A 22,685-nucleotide genomic window follows, 5' to 3' on the forward strand; every position below is an offset into this window, starting at 1 on the left:
AGATCCTCCATCAGGTTCAGGGGAAAGATGTATGAGAAAAGATACAAACCAGACTATCAAAGTCTCCACCCCACTAAATGGATGGGCTAAATGTCCCCTCCCCTTCTGAAATTCGAAAGATGTGAACACTTGTGAAATTGTGATTTGTCCAAATGATCAGTGACGGAAGAAATCTTCACAGCGGAACAAAGTCCCTGGTTAATCGTCTCATCCCACAGTCTGTTGAGAGATGCTGCGATATGTTACGTGCGTCTGTTCATGAGAGATTATGAAGGATGTAATCGAGTTCTAGATCTAAAGATATTCATCACAGAGAGATCAGACTCTGTCTCTTCTCACCTGTTCTGAGTTCAACGTCAGGGCTGGGGTCGCTATAGCAGCCCCTGTCCATGGTAACCACGGTGACAGCGTAGGTCTCGGCGCAGTGCAGGTCGGTGAAGGAACAGTCGGTGGAGTTGGAGCTGCAGGTGTGGGTGTGTCCGTCGTCACCTGTGGCTGTTGCTAGGTACATGTCCGCCCTGGCAACGGCCGTCCAGGAGACAGTGCCCATGTTGCCATCACACTGCAGAGACGTTGTGACATTGGTGGGGGGACAGGCACCTGTAGGGAGAGAGAAAGAGAGAGAGGGAGGGTGATGGAGAAAGAGAGAGACAGAGAGAAGGGAGAGACAGAGAAAAGGAGAGAGTATTATTTGTATTTTTGACAACGTTTACTTTTACTTCATCACATTTCTAAAGAAAGTGATGTACTTTTTACTCCATACATTTTCCCAAACACCCATTGTTCCTGTTCCCAAGAAAGCTAAGGTAACTGAGCTAAACGACTACCGCCCCGTAGCACTCACTTCCGTCATCATGAAGTGCTTTGAGAGACTAGTCAAGGACCATATCACCTCCACCCTACCTGACACCCTAGACCCACTCCAATTTGCTTACCGCCCAAATAGGTCCACAGACGATGCAATCTCAACCACACTTTACACTGCCCTAACCCATCTGGACAAGAGGAATACCTATGTGAGAATGCTGTTCATCAAATCAAATCAAATCAAATCTGATTTGTCACATACACATCCGGAGGCAGCCGGAGGCAGCTTTTAACACCATAGCATTTAACACCATAGTACCCTCCAAACTCGTCATCAAGCTCGAGACCCTGGGTCTCGACCCCGCCCTGTGCAACTGGGTACTGGACTTCCTGACGGGCCGCCCCCAGGTGGTGAGGGTAGGTAACAACATCTCCACCCCGCTGATCCTCAACACTGGGGCCCCACAAGGGTGCGTTCTGAGCCCTCTCCTGTACTCCCTGTTCACCCACGACTGCGTGGCCACTCACGCCTCCAACTCAATCATCAAGTTTGTGGACGACACAACAGTGGTAGGCTTGATTACCAACAACGAGGAGACGGCCTACAGGGAGGAGGTGAGGGCCCTCGGAGTGTGGTGTCAGGAAAATAACCTCACACTCAACGTCAACAAAACTAAGGAGATGATTGTGGACTTCAGGAAACAGCAGAGGGAACACCCCCCTATCCACATCGATGGAACAGTAGTGGAGAGGGTAGTAAGTTTTAAGTTCCTCGGCGTACACATCACAGACAAACTGAATTGGTCCACCCACACAGACAGCATCGTGAACAAGGCGCAGCAGCGCCTCTTCAACCTCAGGAGGCTGAAGAAATTCGGCTTGTCACCAAAAGCACTCACAAACTTCTACAGATGCACAATCGAGAGCATCCTGTCGGGCTGTATCACCGCCTGGTACGGCAACTGCTCCGCCCACAACTGTAAGGCTCTCCAGAGGGTAGTGAGGTCTGCACAACGCATCACCGGGGGCAAACTACCTGCCCTCCAGGACACCTACACCACCCGATGTCACAGGAAGGCCATAAAGATCATCAAGGACAACAACCACCCGAGCCACTGCCTGTTCACCCCGCTATCATCCAGAAGGCGAGATCAGTACAGGTGCATCAAAGCTGGGACCGAGAGACTGAAAAACAGCTTCTATCTCAATGCCATCAGACTGTTAAACAGCCACGACTAACATTGAGTGGCTGCTGCCAACACACTGACTCAACTCCAACCACTTTAATAATGGGAATTGATGTAAAATATATCACTAGCCACTTTAAACAATGCTACTTAATATAATGTTTACATACCCTACATTATTCATCTCATATGTCTACTTATATACTGTACTCTATATCATCTACTGCATCTTTATGTAATACATGTATCACTAGCCACTTTGAACTATGCCACTTTGTTTACATACTCATCTCATATGTATATACTGTACTCGATACCATCTACTGCATCTTGCCTATGCCGCTCTGTACCACCACTCATTCATATATCTTTATGTACCTATTCTTTATCCCTTTACACTTGTGTGTATAAGGTAGTAGTTTTGGAATTGTTAGTTAGATTACTCGTTGGTTATTACTGCATTGTTGGAACCAGAAGCACAAGCATTTCGCTACACTCGCATGTTATCTGCTAACCTTGTGTATATGACAAATAACATTTGATTTGATTTGATTTACATGTTGACAGGAAATGTTAAAATTCACAGACTTATAAAGATAACATCTCTGATCATCCCTACTGCCCTTGATCTGGCAGAATCACTGAACACAAATGCATTGTATGTAAATTATGTCTGAGTGTTGGACTGTGCCCCTGGTTATCCGTCAATAAAAATGTAATACAACTTGTGGGATATGAAGTGGTGTTGTTAGCACCCCCTATCTTCTGGGAGTGTAATGTGTTATTGGCCCCGTACACTGGGCTGGCATCCCAGGTCAGGGACAGGATGTTGGTGGAACAGGGCACCATGCCCCCCAGGTCGATGGGTGGACACAGTGCTGAGCAGTCCAGAGACAACAGATGTACTAGAGTATACAGTTGCTAACTCAAGTCCAACAAGTGGGAATGTAATGAAGAATGGAAACTCGGACCCCCAGAACTTAATTATTGCGTTAATGCATCAGATCCTCCATCAGGTTCAGGGGAAAGATGTATGAGAAAAGATACAAACCAGACTATCAAAGTCTCCACCCCACTAAATGGATGGGCTAAATGTCCCCTCCCCTTCTGAAATTCGAAAGATGTGAACACTTGTGAAATTGTGATTTGTCCAAATGATCAGTGACGGAAGAAATCTTCACAGCGGAACAAAGTCCCTGGTTAATCGTCTCATCCCACAGTCTGTTGAGAGATGCTGCGATATGTTACGTGCGTCTGTTCATGAGAGATTATGAAGGATGTAATCGAGTTCTAGATCTAAAGATATTCATCACAGAGAGATCAGACTCTGTCTCTTCTCACCTGTTCTGAGTTCAACGTCAGGGCTGGGGTCGCTATAGCAGCCCCTGTCCATGGTAACCACGGTGACAGCGTAGGTCTCGGCGCAGTGCAGGTCGGTGAAGGAACAGTCGGTGGAGTTGGAGCTGCAGGTGTGGGTGTGTCCGTCGTCACCTGTTGCTGTTGCTAGGTACATGTCCGCCCTGGCAACGGCCGTCCAGGAGACAGTGCCCATGTTGCCATCACACTGCAGAGACGTTGTGACATTGGTGGGTGGACAGGCACCTGTAGGGAGAGAGAAAGAGAGAGAGGGAGCGTGATGGAGAAAGAGAGAGACAGAGAGAAGGGAGAGACAGAGAAAAGGAGAGAGTATTATTTGTATTTTTGACAACGTTTACTTTTACTTCATCACATTTCTAAAGACAGTGATGTACTTTTTACTCCATACATTTTCCCAAACACCCATTGTTCCTGTTCCCAAGAAAGCTAAGGTAACTGAGCTAAACGACTACCTCACTTCCGTCATCATGAAGTGCTTTGAGAGACTAGTCAAGGACCATATCACCTCCACCCTACCTGACACCCTAGACCCACTCCAATTTGATTACCGCCCAAATAGGTCCACAGACGATGCAATCTCAACCACACTTTACACTGCCCTAACCCATCTGGACAAGAGGAATACCTATGTGAGAATGCTGTTCATTAAATCAAATCAAATTTAATTTGTCACATACACATCCGGAGGCAGCCGGAGGCAGCTTTTAACACCATAGCATTTAACACCATAGTACCCTTCAAACTCGTTTACAAGCTCGAGACCCTGGGTCTCGACCCCGCCCTGTGCAACTGGGTACTGGACTTCCTGACGGGCCGCCCCCAGGTGGTGAGGGTAGGTAACAACATCTCCACCCCGCTGATCCTCAACACTGGGGCCCCACAAGGGTGCGTTCTGAGCCCTCTCCTGTACTCCCTGTTCACCCACGACTGCGTTGCCAGGCACGCCTCCAACTCAATCATCAAGTTTGCGGACGACACAACAGTGGTAGGCTTGATTACCAACAACGAGCGGACGGCCTACAGGGAGGAGGTGAGGGCCCTCGGAGTGTGGTGTCAGGAAAATAACCTCACACTCAACGTCAACAAAACTAAGGAGATGATTGTGGACTTCAGGAAACAGCAGAGGGAACACCCCCCTATCCACATCGATGGAACAGTAGTGGAGAGGGTAGTAAGTTTTAAGTTCCTCGGCGTACACATCACAGACAAACTGAATTGGTCCACCCACACAGACAGCATTGTGAAGAAGGCGCAGCAGCGCCTCTTCAACCTCAGGAGGCTGAAGAAATTTGGCTTGTCACCAAAAGCACTCACAAACTTCTACAGATGCACAATCGAGAGCATCCTGTCGGGCTGTATCACCGCCTGGTACGGCAACTGCTCCGCCCACAACTGTAAGGCTCTCCAGAGGGTAGTGAGGTCTGCACAACGCATCACCGGGGGCAAACTACCTGCCCTCCAGGACACCTACACCACCCGATGTCACAGGAAGGCCATAAAGATCATCAAGGACAACAACCACCCGAGCCACTGCCTGTTCACCCCGCTATCATCCAGAAGGCGAGATCAGTACAGGTGCATCAAAGCTGGGACCGAGAGACTGAAAAACAGCTTCTATCTCAAGGCCATCAGACTGTTAAACAGCCACCACTAACATTGAGTGGCTGCTGCCAACACAATGACTCAACTACAACCACTTTAATAATGGGAATTGATGTAAAATATATCACTAGCCACTTTAAACAATGCTACTTAATATAATGTTTACATACCCTACATTATTCATCTCATATGTCTACTTATATACTGTACTCTATATCATCTACTGCATCTTTATGTAATACATGTATCACTAGCCACTTTGAACTATGCCACTTTGTTTACATACTCATCTCATATGTATATACTGTACTTGATACCATCTACTGCATCTTGCCTATGCCGCTCTGTACCACCACTCATTCATATATCTTTATGTACATATTCTTTATCCCTTTACACTTGTGTGTATAAGGTAGTAGTTTTGGAATTGTTAGTTAGATTACTCGTTGGTTATTACTGCATTGTTGGAACCAGAAGCACAAGCATTTCGCTACACTCGCATTAACATCTGCTAACCATGTGTATGTGACAAATAACATTTGATTTGATTTGATTTACATGTTGACAGGAAAATGTTCAAATTCACAGACTTATAAAGATAACATCTCTGATCATCCCTACTGCCCCTGATCTGGCAGAATCAATGAACACAAATGCTTTGTATGTAAATTATGTCTGAGTGTTGGACTGTGCCCCTGGTTATCCGTCAATAAAAATGTAATACAAATTGTGGGATATGAAGTGGTGTTGTTAGCACCCCCTATCTTCTGGGAGTGTAAGGTGTTATTGGCCCCGTACACTGGGCTGGCATCCCAGGTCAGGGACAGGATGTTGGTGGAACAGGACACCATGCCCCCCAGGTCGATGGGTGGACACAGTGCTGAGCAGTCCAGAGACAACAGATGTACTAGAGTATACAGTTGATAACTCAAGTCCAACAAGTGGGAATGTAATGAAGAATGTAATCTCGGACCCCCAGAACTTAATTATTGCGTTAATGCGTCAGATCCTCCATCAGGTTCAGGGGAAAGATGTATGAGAAAAGATACAAACCAGACTATCAAAGTCTCCATCCCACTAAATGGATGGGCTAAATGTCCCCTCCCCTTCTGAAATTCGAAAGATGTGAACACTTGTGAAATCGTGATTTGTCCAAATGATCAGTGGCGGAAGAAATCTTCACAGCGGAACAAAGTCCCTGGTTAATCGTCTCATCCCACAGTCTGTTGAGAGATGCTGCGATATCGTTCTATGTTACGTGCGTCTGTTCATGAGAGATTATGAAGGATGTAATCGAGTTCTAGATCTACAAGATATTCATCACAGAGAGATCAGACTCTGTCTCTTCTCACCTGTTCTGAGTTCAACGTCAGGGCTGGGGTCGCTATAGCAGGCCCTGTCCATGGTAACCACGGTGACAGCGTAGGTCTCGGCGCAGTGCAGGTCGGTGAAGGAACAGTCGGTGGAGTTGGAGCTGCAGGTGTGGGTGTGTCCGTCGTCACCTGTGGCTGTTGCTAGGTACATGTCCGCCCTGGCAACGGCCGTCCAGGAGACAGTGCCCATGTTGCCATCACACTGCAGAGACGTTGTGACATTGGTGGGTGGACAGGCACCTGTAGGGAGAGAGAAAGAGAGAGAGGGAGGGTGATGGAGAAAGAGAGAGACAGAGAGAAGGGAGAGACAGAGAAAAGGAGAGAGTATTATTTGTATTTTTGACAACGTTTACTTTTACTTCATCACATTTCTGAAGACAGTGATGTACTTTTTACTCCATACATTTTCCCAAACACCCATTGTTCCTGTTCCCAAGAAAGCTAAGGTAACTGAGCTAAACGACTACCCCCGTAGCACTCACTTCCGTCATCATGAAGTGCTTTGAGAGACTAGTCAAGGACCATATCACCTCCACCCTACCTGACACCCTAGACCCACTCCAATTTGATTACCGCCCAAATAGGTCCACAGACGATGCAATCTCAACCACACTTTACACTGCCCTAACCCATCTGGACAAGAGGAATACCTATGTGAGAATGCTGTTCATTAAATCAAATCAAATTTAATTTGTCACATACACATCCGGAGGCAGCCGGAGGCAGCTTTTAACACCATAGCATTTAACACCATAGGTACCCTTCCAAACTCGTTATCAAGCTCGAGACCCTGGGTCTCGACCCCGCCCTGTGCAACTGGGTACTGGACTTCCTGACGGGCCGCCCCCAGGTGGTGAGGGTAGGTAACAACATCTCCACCCCGCTGATCCTCAACACTGGGGCCCAACAAGGGTGCGTTCTGAGCCCTCTCCTGTACTCCCTGTTCACCCACGACTGCTGTGGCCAGGCACGCCTCCAACTCAATCATCAAGTTTGCGGACGACACAACAGTGGTAGGCTTGATTACCAACAACGAGCGGACGGCCTACAGGGAGGACGTGAGGGCCCTCGGAGTGTGGTGTCAGGAAAATAACCTCACACTCAACGTCAACAAAACTAAGGACATGATTGTGGACTTCAGGAAACAGCAGAGGGAACACCCCCCTATCCACATCGATGGAACAGTAGTGGAGAGGGTAGTAAGTTTTAAGTTCCTCGGCGTGCACATCACAGACAAACTGAATTGGTCCACCCACACAGACAGCATCGTGAAGAAGGCGCAGCAGCGCCTCTTCAACCTCAGGAGGCTGAAGAAATTCGGCTTGTCATCAAAAGCACTCACAAACTTCTACAGATGCACAATTGAGAGCATCCTGTCGGGCTGTATCACCGCCTGGTACGGCAACTGCTCTGCCCACAACTGTAAGGCTCTCCAGAGGGTAGTGAGGTCTGCACAACGCATCACCGGGGGGCAAACTACCTGCCCTCCAGGACACCTACACCACCCGATGTCACAGGAAGGCCATAAAGATCATCAAGGACAACAACCACCCGAGCCACTGCCTGTTCACCCCGCTATCATCCAGAAGGCGAGATCAGTACAGGTGCATCAAAGCTGGGACCGAGAGACTGAAAAACAGCTTCTATCTCAAGGCCATCAGACTGTTAAACAGCCACCACTAACATTGAGTGGCTGCTGCCAACACACTGACTCAACTCCAACCACTTTAATAATGGGAATTGATGTAAAATATATCACTAGCCACTTTAAACAATGCTACTTAATATAATGTTTACATACCCTACATTATTCATCTCATATGTCTACTTATATACTGTACTCTATATCATCTACTGCATCTTTATGTAATACATGTATCACTAGCCACTTTGAACTATGCCACTTTGTTTACATACTCATCTCATATGTATATACTGTACTCGATACCATCTACTGCATCTTGCCTATGCCGCTCTGTACCACCACTCATTCATATATCTTTATGTACATATTCTTTATCCCTTTACACTTGTGTGTATAAGGTAGTAGTTTTGGAATTGTTAGTTAGATTACTCGTTGGTTATTACTGCATTGTTGGAACCAGAAGCACAAGCATTTCGCTACACTCGCATTAACATCTGCTAACCATGTGTATGTGACAAATAACATTTGATTTGATTTGATTTACATGTTGACAGGAAAATGTTCAAATTCACAGACTTATAAAGATAGCATCTCTGATCATCCCTACTGCCCCTGATCTGGCAGAATCAATGAACACAAATGCTTTGTATGTAAATTATGTCTGAGTGTTGGACTGTGCCCCTGGTTATCCGTCAATAAAAATGTAATACAAATTGTGGGATATGAAGTGGTGTTGTTAGCACCCCCTATCTTCTGGGAGTGTAAGGTGTTATTGGCCCCGTACACTGGGCTGGCATCCCAGGTCAGGGACAGGATGTTGGTGGAACAGGACACCATGCCCCCCAGGTCGATGGGTGGACACAGTGCTGAGCAGTCCAGAGACAACAGATGTACTAGAGTATACAGTTGATAACTCAAGTCCAACAAGTGGGAATGTAATGAAGAATGTAATCTCGGACCCCCAGAACTTAATTATTGCGTTAATGCGTCAGATCCTCCATCAGGTTCAGGGGAAAGATGTATGAGAAAAGATACAAACCAGACTATCAAAGTCTCCATCCCACTAAATGGATGGGCTAAATGTCCCCTCCCCTTCTGAAATTCGAAAGATGTGAACACTTGTGAAATCGTGATTTGTCCAAATGATCAGTGGCGGAAGAAATCTTCACAGCGGAACAAAGTCCCTGGTTAATCGTCTCATCCCACAGTCTGTTGAGAGATGCTGCGATATCGTTCTATGTTACGTGCGTCTGTTCATGAGAGATTATGAAGGATGTAATCGAGTTCTAGATCTACAAGATATTCATCACAGAGAGATCAGACTCTGTCTCTTCTCACCTGTTCTGAGTTCAACGTCAGGGCTGGGGTCGCTATAGCAGGCCCTGTCCATGGTAACCACGGTGACAGCGTAGGTCTCGGCGCAGTGCAGGTCGGGGAAGGAACAGTCGGTGGAGTTGGAGCTGCAGGTGTGGGTGTGTCCGTCGTCACCTGTGGCTGTTGCTAGGTACATGTCCGCCCTGGCAACAGCCGTCCAGGAGACAGTGCCCATGTTGCCATCACACTGCAGAGACGTTGTGACATTGGTGGGGGGACAGGCACCTGTAGGGAGAGAGAAAGAGAGAGAGAGGAAGAGAGAGGGGAGAGAGAGAGAGAGAAGGGGAGAGAGAAAGAGAGAGAGGGAGGGTGATGGAGAAAGAGAGAGACAGAGAGAAGGGAGAGACAGAGAAAAGGAGAGAGTATTATTTGTATTTTTGACAACGTTTACTTTTACTTCATCACATTTCTGAAGACAGTGATGTACTTTTTACTCCATACATTTTCCCAAACACCCATTGTTCCTGTTCCCAAGAAAGCTAAGGTAACTGAGCTAAACGACTACCGCCCCGTAGCACTCACTTCCGTCATCATGAAGTGCTTTGAGAGACTAGTCAAGGACCATATCACCTCCACCCTACCTGACACCCTAGACCCACTCCAATTTTCTTACCGCCCAAATAGGTCCACAGACGATGCAATCTCAACCACACTTTACACTGCCCTATCCCATCTGGAGAAGAGGAATACCTATGTGAGAATGCTGTTCATCAAATTAAATCAAATCTGATTTGTCACATACACATCCGGAGGCAGCCGGAGGCAGCTTTTAACACCATAGCATTTAACACCATAGTACCCTCCAAACTCGTTATCAAGCTCGAGACCCTGGGTCTCGACCCCGCCCTGTGCAACTGGGTACTGGACTTCCTGACGGGCCGCCCCCAGGTGGTGAGGGTAGGTAACAACATCTCCACCCCGCTGATCCTCAACACTGGGGCCCCACAAGGGTGCGTTCTGAGCCCTCTCCTGTACTCCCTGTTCACCCACGACTGCGTGGCCACGCACGCCTCCAACTCAATCATCAAGTTTGCGGACGACACAACAGTGGTAGGCTTGATTACCAACAACGAGGAGACGGCCTACAGGGAGGAGGTGAGGGCCCTCGGAGTGTGGTGTCAGGAAAATAACCTCACACTCAACGTCAACAAAACTAAGGAGATGATTGTGGACTTCAGGAAACAGCAGAGGGAACACCCCCCTATCCACATCGATGGAACAGTAGTGGAGAGGGTAGTACGTTTTAAGTTCCTCGGCGTACACATCACAGACAAACTGAATTGGTCCACCCACACAGACAGCATCGTGAAGAAGGCGCAGCAGCGCCTCTTCAACCTCAGGAGGTTGAAGAAATTTGGCTTGTCATCAAAAGCACTCACAAACTTCTACAGATGCACAATCGAGAGCATCCTGTCGGGCTGTATCACCGCCTGGTACGGCAACTGCTCTGCCCACAACTGTAAGGCTCTCCAGAGGGTAGTGAGGTCTGCACAACGCATCACCGGGGGCAAACTACCTGCCCTCCAGGACACCTACACCACCCGATGTCACAGGAAGGCCATAAAGATCATCAAGGACAACAACCACCCGAGCCACTGCCTGTTCACCCCGCTATCATCCAGAAGGCGAGATCAGTACAGGTGCATCAAAGCTGGGACCGAGAGACTGAAAAACAGCTTCTATCTCAAGGCCATCAGACTGTTAAACAGCCACCACTAACATTGAGTGGCTGCTGCCAACACACTGACTCAACTCCAACCACTTTAATAATGGGAATTGATGTAAAATATATCACTAGCCACTTTAAACAATGCTACTTAATATAATGTTTACATACCCTACATTATTCATCTCATATGTCTACTTATATACTGTACTCTATATCATCTACTGCATCTTTATGTAATACATGTATCACTAGCCACTTTGAACTATGCCACTTTGTTTACATACTCATCTCATATGTATATACTGTACTCGATACCATCTACTGCATCTTGCCTATGTGGCTCTGTACCACCACTCATTCATATATCTTTATGTACCTATTCTTTATCCCTTTACACTTGTGTGTATAAGGTAGTAGTTTTGGAATTGTTAGTTAGATTACTCGTTGGTTATTACTGCATTGTTGGAACCAGAAGCACAAGCATTTCGCTACACTCGCATTAACATCTGCTAACCTTGTGTATATGACAAATAACATTTGATTTGATTTGATTTACATGTTGACAGGAAATGTTAAAATTCACAGACTTATAAAGATAACATCTCTGATCATCCCTACTGCCCCTGATCTGGCAGAATCACTGAACACAAATGCATTGTATGTAAATTATGTCTGAGTGTTGGACTGTGCCCCTGGTTATCCGTCAATAAAAATGTAATACAAATTGTGGGATATGAAGGTGTGTTGTTAGCACCCCCTATCTTCTGGGAGTGTAATGTGTTATTGGCCCCGTACACTGGGCTGGCATCCCAGGTCAGGGACAGGATGTTGATGGAACAGGACACCATGCCCCCCAGGTCGATGGGTGGACACAGTGCTGAGCAGTCCAGAGACAACAGATGTACTAGAGTATACATTTGCTAACTCAAGTCCAACAAGTGGGAATGTAATGAAGAATGGAAACTCGGACCCCCAGAACTTAATTATTGCGTTCATGCATCAGATCCTCCATCAGGTTCAGGGGAAAGATGTATGAGAAAAGATACAAACCAGACTATCAAAGTCTCCACCCCACTAAATGGATGGGCTAAATGTCCCCTCCCCTTCTGAAATTCGAAAGATGTGAACACTTGTGAAATTGTGATTTGTCCAAATGATCAGTGACGGAAGAAATCTTCACAGCGGAACAAAGTCCCTGGTTAATCGTCTCATCCCACAGTCTGTTGAGAGATGCTGCGATATCGTTCTATGTTACGTGCGTCTGTTCATGAGAGATTATGAAGGATGTAATCGAGTTCTAGATCTACAAGATATTCATCACAGAGAGATCAGACAGACTCTGTCTCTTCTCACCTGTTCTGAGTTCAACGTCAGGGCTGGGGTCGCTATAGCAGCCCCTGTCCATGGTAACCACGGTGACAGCGTAGGTCTCGGCGCAGTGCAGGTCGGTGAAGGAACAGTCGGTGGAGTTGGAGCTGCAGGTGTGGGTGTGTCCGTCGTCACCTGTGGCTGTTGCTAGGTACATGTCCGCCCTGGCAACGGCCGTCCAGGAGACAGTGCCCATGTTGCCATCACACTGCAGAGACGTTGTGACATTGGTGGGGGGACAGGCACCTGTAGGGAGAGAGAAAGAGAGAGAGGGAGGGTGATGGAGAAAGAGAGAGACAGAGAGAAGGGAGAGACAGAGAAAAGGAGAGAGTATCATTTATATTTTTGACAACGTTTACTTTTACTTCATCACATTTCTAAAGACAGTGATGTACTTTTTACTCCATACATTTTCCCAAACACCCATTGTTCCTGTTCCCAAGAAAGCTAAGGTAACTGAGCTAAATGACTACCGCCCCGTAGCACTCACTTCCGTCATCATGAAGTGCTTTGAGAGACTAGTCAAGGACCATATCACCTCCACCCTACCTGACACCCTAGAGCCACTCCAATTTGCTTACCGCCCAAATAGGTCCACAGACGATGCAATCTCAACCACACTTTACACTGCCCTAACCCATCTGGACAAGAGGAATACCTACGTGAGAATGCTGTTCATTGACTACGGCTCAGCATTTAACACCATAGTACCCTCCAAACTCGTCATCAAGCTCGAGACCCTGGGTCTTGACCCCGCCCTGTGCAACTGGGTACTGGACTTCCTGACGGGCCGCCCCCAGGTGGTGAGTGTAGGTAACAACATCTCCACCCCGCTGATCCTCAACACTGGGGCTCCACAAGGGTGCGTTCTGAGCCCTCTCCTGTACTCCCTGTTCACCCACGACTGCGTGGCCACGCACGCCTCCAACTCAATCATCAAGTTTGCGGACGACACAACAGTGGTAGGCTTGATTACCAACAACGAGGAGACGGCCTACAGGGAGGAGGTGAGGGCCCTCGGAGTGTGGTGTCAGGAAAATAACCTCACACTCAACGTCAACAAAACTAAGGAGATGATTGTGGACTTCAGGAAACAGCAGAGGGAACACCCCCCTATCCACATCGATGGAACAGTAGTGGAGAGGGTAGTAAGTTTTAAGTTCCTCGGCGTACACATCACAGACAAACTGAATTGGTCCACCCACACAGACAGCATCGTGAAGAAGGCGCAGCAGCGCCTCTTCAACCTCAGGAGGCTGAAGAAATTCGGCTTGTCACCAAAAGCACTCACAAACTTCTACAGATGCACAATCGAGAGCATCCTGTCGGGCTGTATCACCGCCTGGTACGGCAACTGCTCCGCCCACAACTGTAAGGCTCTCCAGAGGGTAGTGAGGTCTGCACAACGCATCACCGGGGGCAAACTACCTGCCCTCCAGGACACCTACGCCACCCGATGTTACAGGAAGGCCATAAAGATCATCAAGGACAACAACCACCCGAGCCACTGCCTGTTCACCCCGCTATCATCCAGAAGGCGAGATCAGTACAGGTGCATCAAAGCTGGGACCGAGAGACTGAAAAACAGCTTCTATCTCAAGGCCATCAGACTGTTAAACAGCCACCACTAACATTGAGTGGCTGCTGCCAACACACTGACTCAACTCCAACCACTTTAATAATGGGAATTGATGTAAAATATATCACTAGCCACTTTAAACAATGCTACTTAATATAATGTTTACATACCCTACATTATTCATCTCATATGTCTACTTATATACTGTACTCTATATCATCTACTGCATCTTTATGTAATACATGTATCACTAGCCACTTTGAACTATGCCACTTTGTTTACATACTCATCTCATATGTATATACTGTACTCGATACCATCTACTGCATCTTGCCTATGCCGCTCTGTACCACCACTCATTCATATATCTTTATGTACATATTCTTTATCCCTTTACACTTGTGTGTATAAGGTAGTAGTTTTGGAATTGTTAGTTAGATTACTCGTTGGTTATTACTGCATTGTTGGAACCAGAAGCACAAGCATTTCGCTACACTCGCATTAACATCTGCTAACCTTGTGTATGTGACAAATCAAATTCGATTTGATTTGATTTACATGTTGACAGGAACATTTTCAAATTCACAGACTTATAAAGATAACATCTCTGATCATCCCTACTGCCCCTGATCTGGCAGAATCACTGAACACAAATGCTTTGTATGTAAATTATGTCTGAGTGTTGGACTGTGCCCCTGGTTATCCGTCAATAAAAATGTAATACAAATTGTGGGATATGAAGTGGTGTTGTTAGCACCCCCTATCTTCAAGGAGTGTAAGGTGTTATTGGCCCCGGACACTGGGCTGGCATCCCATGTCAGGGACAGGATGTTGGTGGAACAGGACACCATGCCCCCCAGGTCGATTGGGTGGACACAGTGCTGAGCAGTCCAGAGACAACAGATGTACTAGAGTATACAGTTGCTAACTCAAGTCCAACAAGTGGGAATGTAATGAAGAATGGAATCGCGGACCCCCAGAACTTAATTATTGCGTTAATGCGTCAGATCCTCCATCAGGTTCAGGGGAAAGATGTATGAGAAAAGATACAAACCAGACTATCAAAGTCTCCACCCCACTAAATGGATGGGCTAAATGTCCCCTCCCCTTCTGAAATTCGAAAGATGTGAACACTTGTGAAATCGTGATTTGTCCAAATGATCAGTGGCGGAAGAAGTCTTCACAGCGGAACAAAGTCCCTGGTTAATCGTCTCATCCCACAGTCTGTTGAGAGATGCTGCGATATCGTTCTAAGTTACGTGCGTCTGTTCATGAGAGATTATGAAGGATGTAATCGAGTTCTAGATCTACAATATAATCAGACAGACTCTGTCTCTTCTCACCTGTTCTGAGTTCAACTTCAGGGCTGGGGTCGCTATAGCAGCCCCTGTCCATGGTAACCACGGTGACAGCGTAGGTCTCGGCGCAGTGCAGGTCGGTGAAGGAACAGTCGGTGGAGTTGGAGCTGCAGGTGTGGGTGTGTCCGTCGTCACCTGTGGCTGTTGCTAGGTACATGTCCGCCCTGGCAACGGCCGTCCAGGAGACAGTGCCCATGTTGCCATCACACTGCAGAGACGTTGTGACATTGGTGGGGGGACAGGCACCTGTAGGGAGAGAGAAAGAGAGAGAGGGAGGGTGATGGAGAAAGAGAGAGACAGAGAGACGGGAGAGACAGAGAAAAGGAGAGAGTATCATTTATATTTTTGACAACGTTTACTTTTACTTCATCACATTTCTAAAGACAGTGATGTACTTTTTACTCCATACATTTTCCCAAACACCCATTGTTCCTGTTCCCAAGAAAGCTAAGGTAACTGAGCTAAACGACTACTACTACTACTAAACGACTACTACTGAGCTAAACGACTACTACTACTAACGTAGCACTCACTTCCGTCATCATGAAGTGCTTTGAGAGACTAGTCAAGGACCATATTTTATTTTTTTATTTTTTTATTTCACCTTTATTTAACCAGGTAGGCTAGTTGAGAACAAGTTCTCATTTGCAACTGCGACCTGGCCAAGATAAAGCATAGCAGTGTGAGCAGACAACAAAGAGTTACACATGGAGTAAACAATTAACAAGTCAATAACACAGTAGAAACCAAAGGGGGAGTCTATATACAATGTGTGCAAAAGGCATGAGGAGGTAGGCAAATAATTACAATTTTGCAGATTAACACTGGAGTGATGAATGATCAGATGGTCATGTACAGGTAGAGATATTGGTGTGCAAAAGAGCAGAAAAGTAAATAAATAAAAACAGTATGGGGATGAGGTAGGTGAAAAAGGGTGGGCTATTTACCAATAGACTATGTACAGCTGCAGCGATCGGTTAGCTGCTCAGATAGCTGATGTTTGAAGTTGGTGAGGGAGATAAAAGTCTCCAACTTCAGCGATTTTTGCAATTCGTTCCAGTCACAGGCAGCAGAGTACTGGAACGAAAGGCGGCCAAATGAGGTGTTGGCTTTAGGGATGATCAGTGAGATACACCTGCTGGAGCGCGTGCTACGGATGGGTGTTGCCATCGTGACCAGTGAGCTGAGATAAGGCGGAGCTTTACCTAGCATGGACTTGTAGATGACCTGGAGCCAGTGGGTCTGGCGACGAATATGTAGCGAGGGCCAGCCGACTAGAGCATACAAGTCGCAGTGGTGGGTGGTATAAGGTGCTTTAGTGACGAAACGGATGGCACTGTGATAGACTGCATCCAGTTTGCTGAGTAGAGTGTTGGAAGCCATTTTGTAGATGACATCGCCGAAGTCGAGGATCGGTAGGATAGTCAGTTTTACTAGGGTAAGCTTGGCGGCGTGAGTGAAGGAGGCTTTGTTGCGGAATAGAAAGCCGATTCTTGATTTGATTTTCGATTGGAGATGTTTGATATGAGTCTGGAAGGAGAGTTTGCAGTCTAGCCAGACACCTAGGTACTTATAGACGTCCACATATTCTAGGTCGGAACCATCCAGGGTGGTGATGCTAGTCGGGCATGCGGGTGCAGGCAGCGACCGGTTGAAAAGCATGCATTTGGTTTTACTAGCGTTTAAGAGCAGTTGGAGGCCACGGAAGGAGTGTTGTATGGCATTGAAGCTTGTTTGGAGGTTAGATAGCACAGTGTCCAAAGACGGGCAGAAGGTATATTGAATGGTGTCGTCTGCGTAGAGGTGGATCAGGGAATCGCCCGCAGCAAGAGCAACATCATTGATATACACAGAGAAAAGAGTCGGCCCGAGAATTGAACCCTGTGGCACCCCCATAGAGACTGCCAGAGGACCAGACAGCATGCCCTCCGATTTGACGCACTGAACTCTGTCTGCAAAGTAATTGGTGAACCAGGCAAGGCAGTCATCCGAAAAACCGAGGCTCCTGAGTCTGCCGATAAGAATATGGTGATTGACAGAGTCGAAAGCCTTGGCAAGGTCGATGAAGACGGCTGCACAGTACTGTCTTTTATCGATGGCGGTTATGATATCGTTGAGTACCTTGAGTGTGGCTGAGGTGCACCCATGACCGGCTCGGAAACCAGATTGCACAGCGGAGAAGGTGCGGTGGGATTCGAGATGTTCAGTGACCTGTTTGTTGACTTGGCTTTCGAAGACCTTAGATAGGCAGGGCAGGATGGATATAGGTCTGTAACAGTTTGGGTCCAGGGTGTCTCCCCCTTTGAAGAGGGGGATGACTGCGGCAGCTTTCCAATCCTTGGGGATCTCAGACGATATGAAAGAGAGGTTGAACAGGCTGGTAATAGGGGTTGTGACAATGGTGGCAGATAGTTTCAGAAATAGAGGGTCCAGATTGTCAAGCCCAGCTGATTTGTACGGGTCCAGGTTTTGCAGCTCTTTCAGAACATCTGCTATCTGGATTTGGTTAAAGGAGAACCTGGAGAGGCTTGGGCGAGGAGCTGCGGGGGGGGCGGAGCTGTTGGCCGAGGTTGAAGTAGCCAGGCGGAAGGCATGGCCAGCCGTTGAGAAATGCTTATTGAAGTTTTCGATAATCATGGATTTATCAGTGGTGACCGTGTTACCTAGCCTCAGTGCAGTGGGCAGCTGGGAGGAGGTGCTCTTGTTCTCCATGGACTTCACGGTGTCCCAGAACTTTTTGGAGTTGGAGCTACAGGATGCAAACTTCTGCTTTCCTGACTGACTGCGTGTATTGGTTCCGGACTTCCCTGAACAGTTGCATATCACGGGGACTATTCGATGCTATTGCAGTCCGCCACAGGATGTTTTTGTGCTGGTCGAGGGCAGTCAGGTCTGGGGTGAACCAAGGGCTGTATCTGTTCTTAGTTCTGCATTTTTTGAACGGAGCATGCTTATCTAAAATGGTGAGGAAGTTGCTTTTAAAGAATGACCAGGCATCCTCAACTGACGGGATGAGGTCAATGTCCTTCCAGGATACCCGGGCCAGGTCGATTAGAAAGGCCTGCTCACAGAAGTGTTTTAGGGAGCGTTTGACAGTGATGAGGGGTGGTCGTTTGACTGCGGCTCCGTAGCGGATACAGGCAATGAGGCAGTGATCGCTGAGATCCTGGTTGAAGACAGCGGAGGTGTATTTGGAGGGCCAGTTGGTCAGGATGACGTCTATGAGGGTGCCCTTGTTTACAGAGTTAGGGTTGTACCTGGTGGGTTCCTTGATGATTTGTGTGAGATTGAGGGCATCTAGCTTAGATTGTAGGACTGGCGAGGTGTTAAGCATATCCCAGTTTAGGTCACCTAACAGAACAAACTCTGAAGCTAGATGGGGGGCGATCAATTCACAAATGGTGTCCAGGGCACAGCTGGGAGCTGAGGGGGGTCGGTAGCAGGCGGCAACCGTGAGAGACTTATTTCTGGAGAGAGTAATTTTCAAAATTAGTAGTTCGAACTGTTTGGGTATGGACCTGGAAAGTATGACATTACTTTGCAGGCTATCTCTGCAGTAAACTGCAACTCCGCCCCCTTTGGCAGTTCTATCTTGACGGAAGATGTTATAGTTGGGTATGGAAATCTCTGAATTTTTGGTGGCCTTCCTGAGCCAGGATTCAGACACAGCAAGGACATCAGGGTTAGCAGAGTGTGCTAAAGCAGTGAGTAAAACAAACTTAGGGAGGAGGCTTCTGATGTTGACATGCATGAAACCAAGGCTTTTTCGATCACAGAAGTCAACAAATGAGGGTGCCTGGGGACATGCAGGGCCTGGGTTTACCTCCACATCACCCGCGGAACAGAGAAGGAGTAGTATGAGGGTGCGGCTAAAGGCTATCAAAACTGGTCGCCTAGAGCGTTGGAGACAGAGAATAAGAGGAGCAGGTTTCTGGGCATGGTAGAATATATTCAGGGCATAATGCGCAGACAGGGGTATGGTGGGGTGCGGGTACAGCGGAGGTAAGCCCAGGCACTGAGTGATGATGAGGGAGGTTGTAATCTCTGGACATGCTGGTAGTAATGGGTGAGGTCACCGCATGTGTGGGAGGTGGGACAAAGGAGTTATCAGGGGCGTGAAGAGTGGAACTAGGGGCTCCATTGTGAACTAAAACAATGATAACTAACCTGAACAACAGTATACAAGGCATATTGACATTTGAGAGAGACATACAGCGAGGCATACAGTAATCACAGGTGTTGAATTGGGAAAGCTAGCTAAAACAGTAGGTGAGACAACAGCTAATCAGCTAGCACAACAACAGCAGGTAAAATGGCGTAGACTTGGCAACGGGGCCAACAGATAGAACAAACAAGCAGAATGGAGTACCGTGATTAATGGACAGTCCAGCGTGCATCAGCTATGTAGCCAAGAGATCAGTGTCCAGGGGGCAGCGGTGGGTGGGGCAGGGAAGCTGGCCTGGCGAGTGTTATCCAGGTAAAAAAATAAAATAACAATGACTAAATAGCTTGTAGCTAGTTAGCTGGTTAGCTTCTGGAGGTTCTTGAGTGTGTTCTAAAAATAAAGAAAAAAATAATAGCGATTCCGTATCACATTGGGTGAAGCAGGTTTCCGGAAGGTATAAACAAATTAAAAGTCAAAAGAGATAGAAAGTAAATATGGGTCCGGTGAGCATTTGAGACGCGGCGATTCAGGCGGTTAGCAGGCCTGTGCTAACAAGCTAACAGTTTGTAGGCCCGGGCTAGACAAGGTAGCAGTTAGCGGGCCGGAGCTGGACAAGCTAGCAGTTAGCAGGCCGAATTAGCAAGCAGGGAGATAGCGAGGGCTAGAGAGTTAGCCTTTGGGGGACGTCGCGATGGGGTGAGTCTGTTTATTCCTATTCATGCGATGACATCGGTAGACCGGTCGTGGGCCCGGGTATTGTAGCTCAGGAGTATGCTACGGTGGTAGCGCAGGTGCTACGGCCGGGCTAGCTTCAAGCTAAGTGGGTGGAAACGCTAGCCAGGAGTAATCCGAGGTTGCGGTTTAGCTAGATAGCTAGTTGCTGAAAAATCCAGCTGAAAGATGTTCCGTTTGCGGTGGGAATCCGGGGATGAAAAATAAATAGGTCCGTTGTGCTCTGGTTAAAGTCGCGTTGTACGAACAGGCGAGAGCTTTCCAAACTACAGGTTAGCTGATGACCGGTTAGCTGGAGACCGCTAGCATACCCGCTGGTTAGCTGGCTAGCTTCAGTTGAGGGGTCCCGAAGTAAATATAAATACTTTAGGAAAAATAGCTACATTGGGTGAGTCGGGTTGCAGGAGAGTATTTGGAAGCTTAGGGTTTAGCAAAATGTTTTCAAAGAGATATGTGTAGAAAATATGTAAAAATATGTAAAAAACGAAAAATAAACGATATATACAGGGACACGACAGGACAGGATGACCTACTGCTACGCCACCCTACCTGACACCCTAGACCCACTCTAATTTGCTTACCGCCCAAATAGGTCCACAGACGATGCAATCTCAACCACACTTTACACTGCCCTAACCCATCTGGACAAGAGGAATACCTATGTGAGAATGCTGTTCATCAAATCAAATCAAATCAAATCAAATGTTATTTGTCACATACACATCCGGAGGCAGCCGGAGGCAGCTTTTAACACCATAGCATTTAACACCATAGTACCCTCCAAACTCGTCATCAAGCTCAAGACCCTGGGTCTCGACCCCGCCCTGTGCAACTGGGTACTGGACTTCCTGACGGGCCGCCCCCAGGTGGTGAGGGTAGGTAACAACATCTCCACCCCACTGATCCTCAACACTGGGGCCCCACAAGGGTGCGTTCTGAGCCCTCTCCTGTACTCCCTGTTCACCCACGACTGCGTGGCCACGCACGCCTCCAACTCAATCATCAAGTTTGCGGACGACACAACAGTGGTAGGCTTGATTACCAACAACGAGGAGACGGCCTACAGGGAGGAGGTGAGGGCCCTCGGAGTGTGGTGTCAGGAAAATAACCTCACACTCAACGTCAACAAAACTAAGGAGATGATTGTGGACTTCAGGAAACAGCAGAGGGAACACCCCCCTATCCACATCGATGGAACAGTAGTGGAGAGGGTAGTAAGTTTTAAGTTCCTCGGCGTGCACATCACAGACAAACTGAATTGGTCCACCCACACAGACAGCATCGTGAAGAAGGCGCGGCAGCGCCTCTTCAACCTCAGGAGGCTGAAGAAATTCGGCTTGTCACCAAAAGCACTCACAAACTTCTACAGATGCACAATCGAGAGCATCCTGTCGGGCTGTATCACCGCCTGGTACGGCAACTGCTCCGCCCACAACTGTAAGGCTCTCCAGAGGGTAGTGAGGTCTGCACAACGCATCACCGGGGGCAAACTACCTGCCCTCCAGGACACCTACACCACCCGATGTCACAGGAAGGCCATAAGAGATCATCAAGGACAACAACCACCCGAGCCACTGCCTGTTCACCCCGCTATCATCCAGAAGGCGAGATCAGTACAGGTGCATCAAAGCTGGGACCGAGAGACTGAAAAACAGCTTCTATCTCAAGGCCATCAGACTGTTAAACAGCCACCACTAACATTGAGTGGCTGCTGCCAACACACTGACTCAACTCCAGCCACTTTAATAATGGGAATTGATGTAAAATATATCACTAGCCACTTTAAACAATGCTACTTAATATAATGTTTACATACCCTACATTATTCATCTCATATGTCTACTTATATACTGTACTCTATATCATCTACTGCATCTTTATGTAATACATGTATCACTAGCCACTTTGAACTATGCCACTTTGTTTACATACTCATCTCATATGTATATACTGTACTCGATACCATCTACTGCATCTTGCCTATGCCGCTCTGTACCACCACTCATTCATATATCTTTATGTACATATTCTTTATCCCTTTACACTTGTGTGTATAAGGTAGTAGTTTTGGAATTGTTAGTTAGATTACTCGTTGGTTATTACTGCATTGTTGGAACCAGAAGCACAAGCATTTTGCTCAACTCGCATTAACATCTGCTAACCTTGTGTATGTGACAAATCAAATTCGATTTGATTTGATTTGATTTACATGTTGACAGGAACATTTCAAATTCACAGACTTATAAAGATAACATCTCTGATCATCCCTACTGCCCCTGATCTGGCAGAATCACTGAACACAAATGCTTTGTATGTAAATTATGTCTGAGTGTTGGACTGTGCCCCTGGTTATCCGTCAATAAAAATGTAATACAAATTGTGGGATATGAAGTGGTGTTGTTAGCACCCCCTATCTTCAAGGAGTGTAAGGTGTTATTGGCCCCGGACA

The 22,685-nt window shown here is 47.2% G+C and overlaps 1 protein-coding gene across 3 annotated transcripts in view; it reads right to left on the reverse strand.

Moving 5' to 3' along the window:
- Positions 1-22,685, reverse strand: part of LOC116358645 (uncharacterized) — a 98,116-nt gene that overhangs the window by 31,690 nt on the left and 43,741 nt on the right. For all 3 annotated transcript variants that reach the window (XM_031810762.1, XM_031810761.1, XM_031810763.1), the window contains 6 exons: positions 15,325-15,585; positions 12,388-12,648; positions 9,330-9,590; positions 6,326-6,586; positions 3,336-3,596; positions 340-600 (listed from right to left, as the gene is read on the reverse strand). In XM_031810762.1, coding sequence (XP_031666622.1) covers positions 340-600; positions 3,336-3,596; positions 6,326-6,586; positions 9,330-9,590; positions 12,388-12,648; positions 15,325-15,585 — 1,566 coding nt within the window. The remainder of the gene's footprint in view (positions 1-339; positions 601-3,335; positions 3,597-6,325; positions 6,587-9,329; positions 9,591-12,387; positions 12,649-15,324; positions 15,586-22,685) is intronic.

Source organism: Oncorhynchus kisutch, linkage group LG30 (genome assembly GCF_002021735.2).
Source record: "Oncorhynchus kisutch isolate 150728-3 linkage group LG30, Okis_V2, whole genome shotgun sequence".
NCBI lineage: Eukaryota > Metazoa > Chordata > Actinopteri > Salmoniformes > Salmonidae > Oncorhynchus > Oncorhynchus kisutch.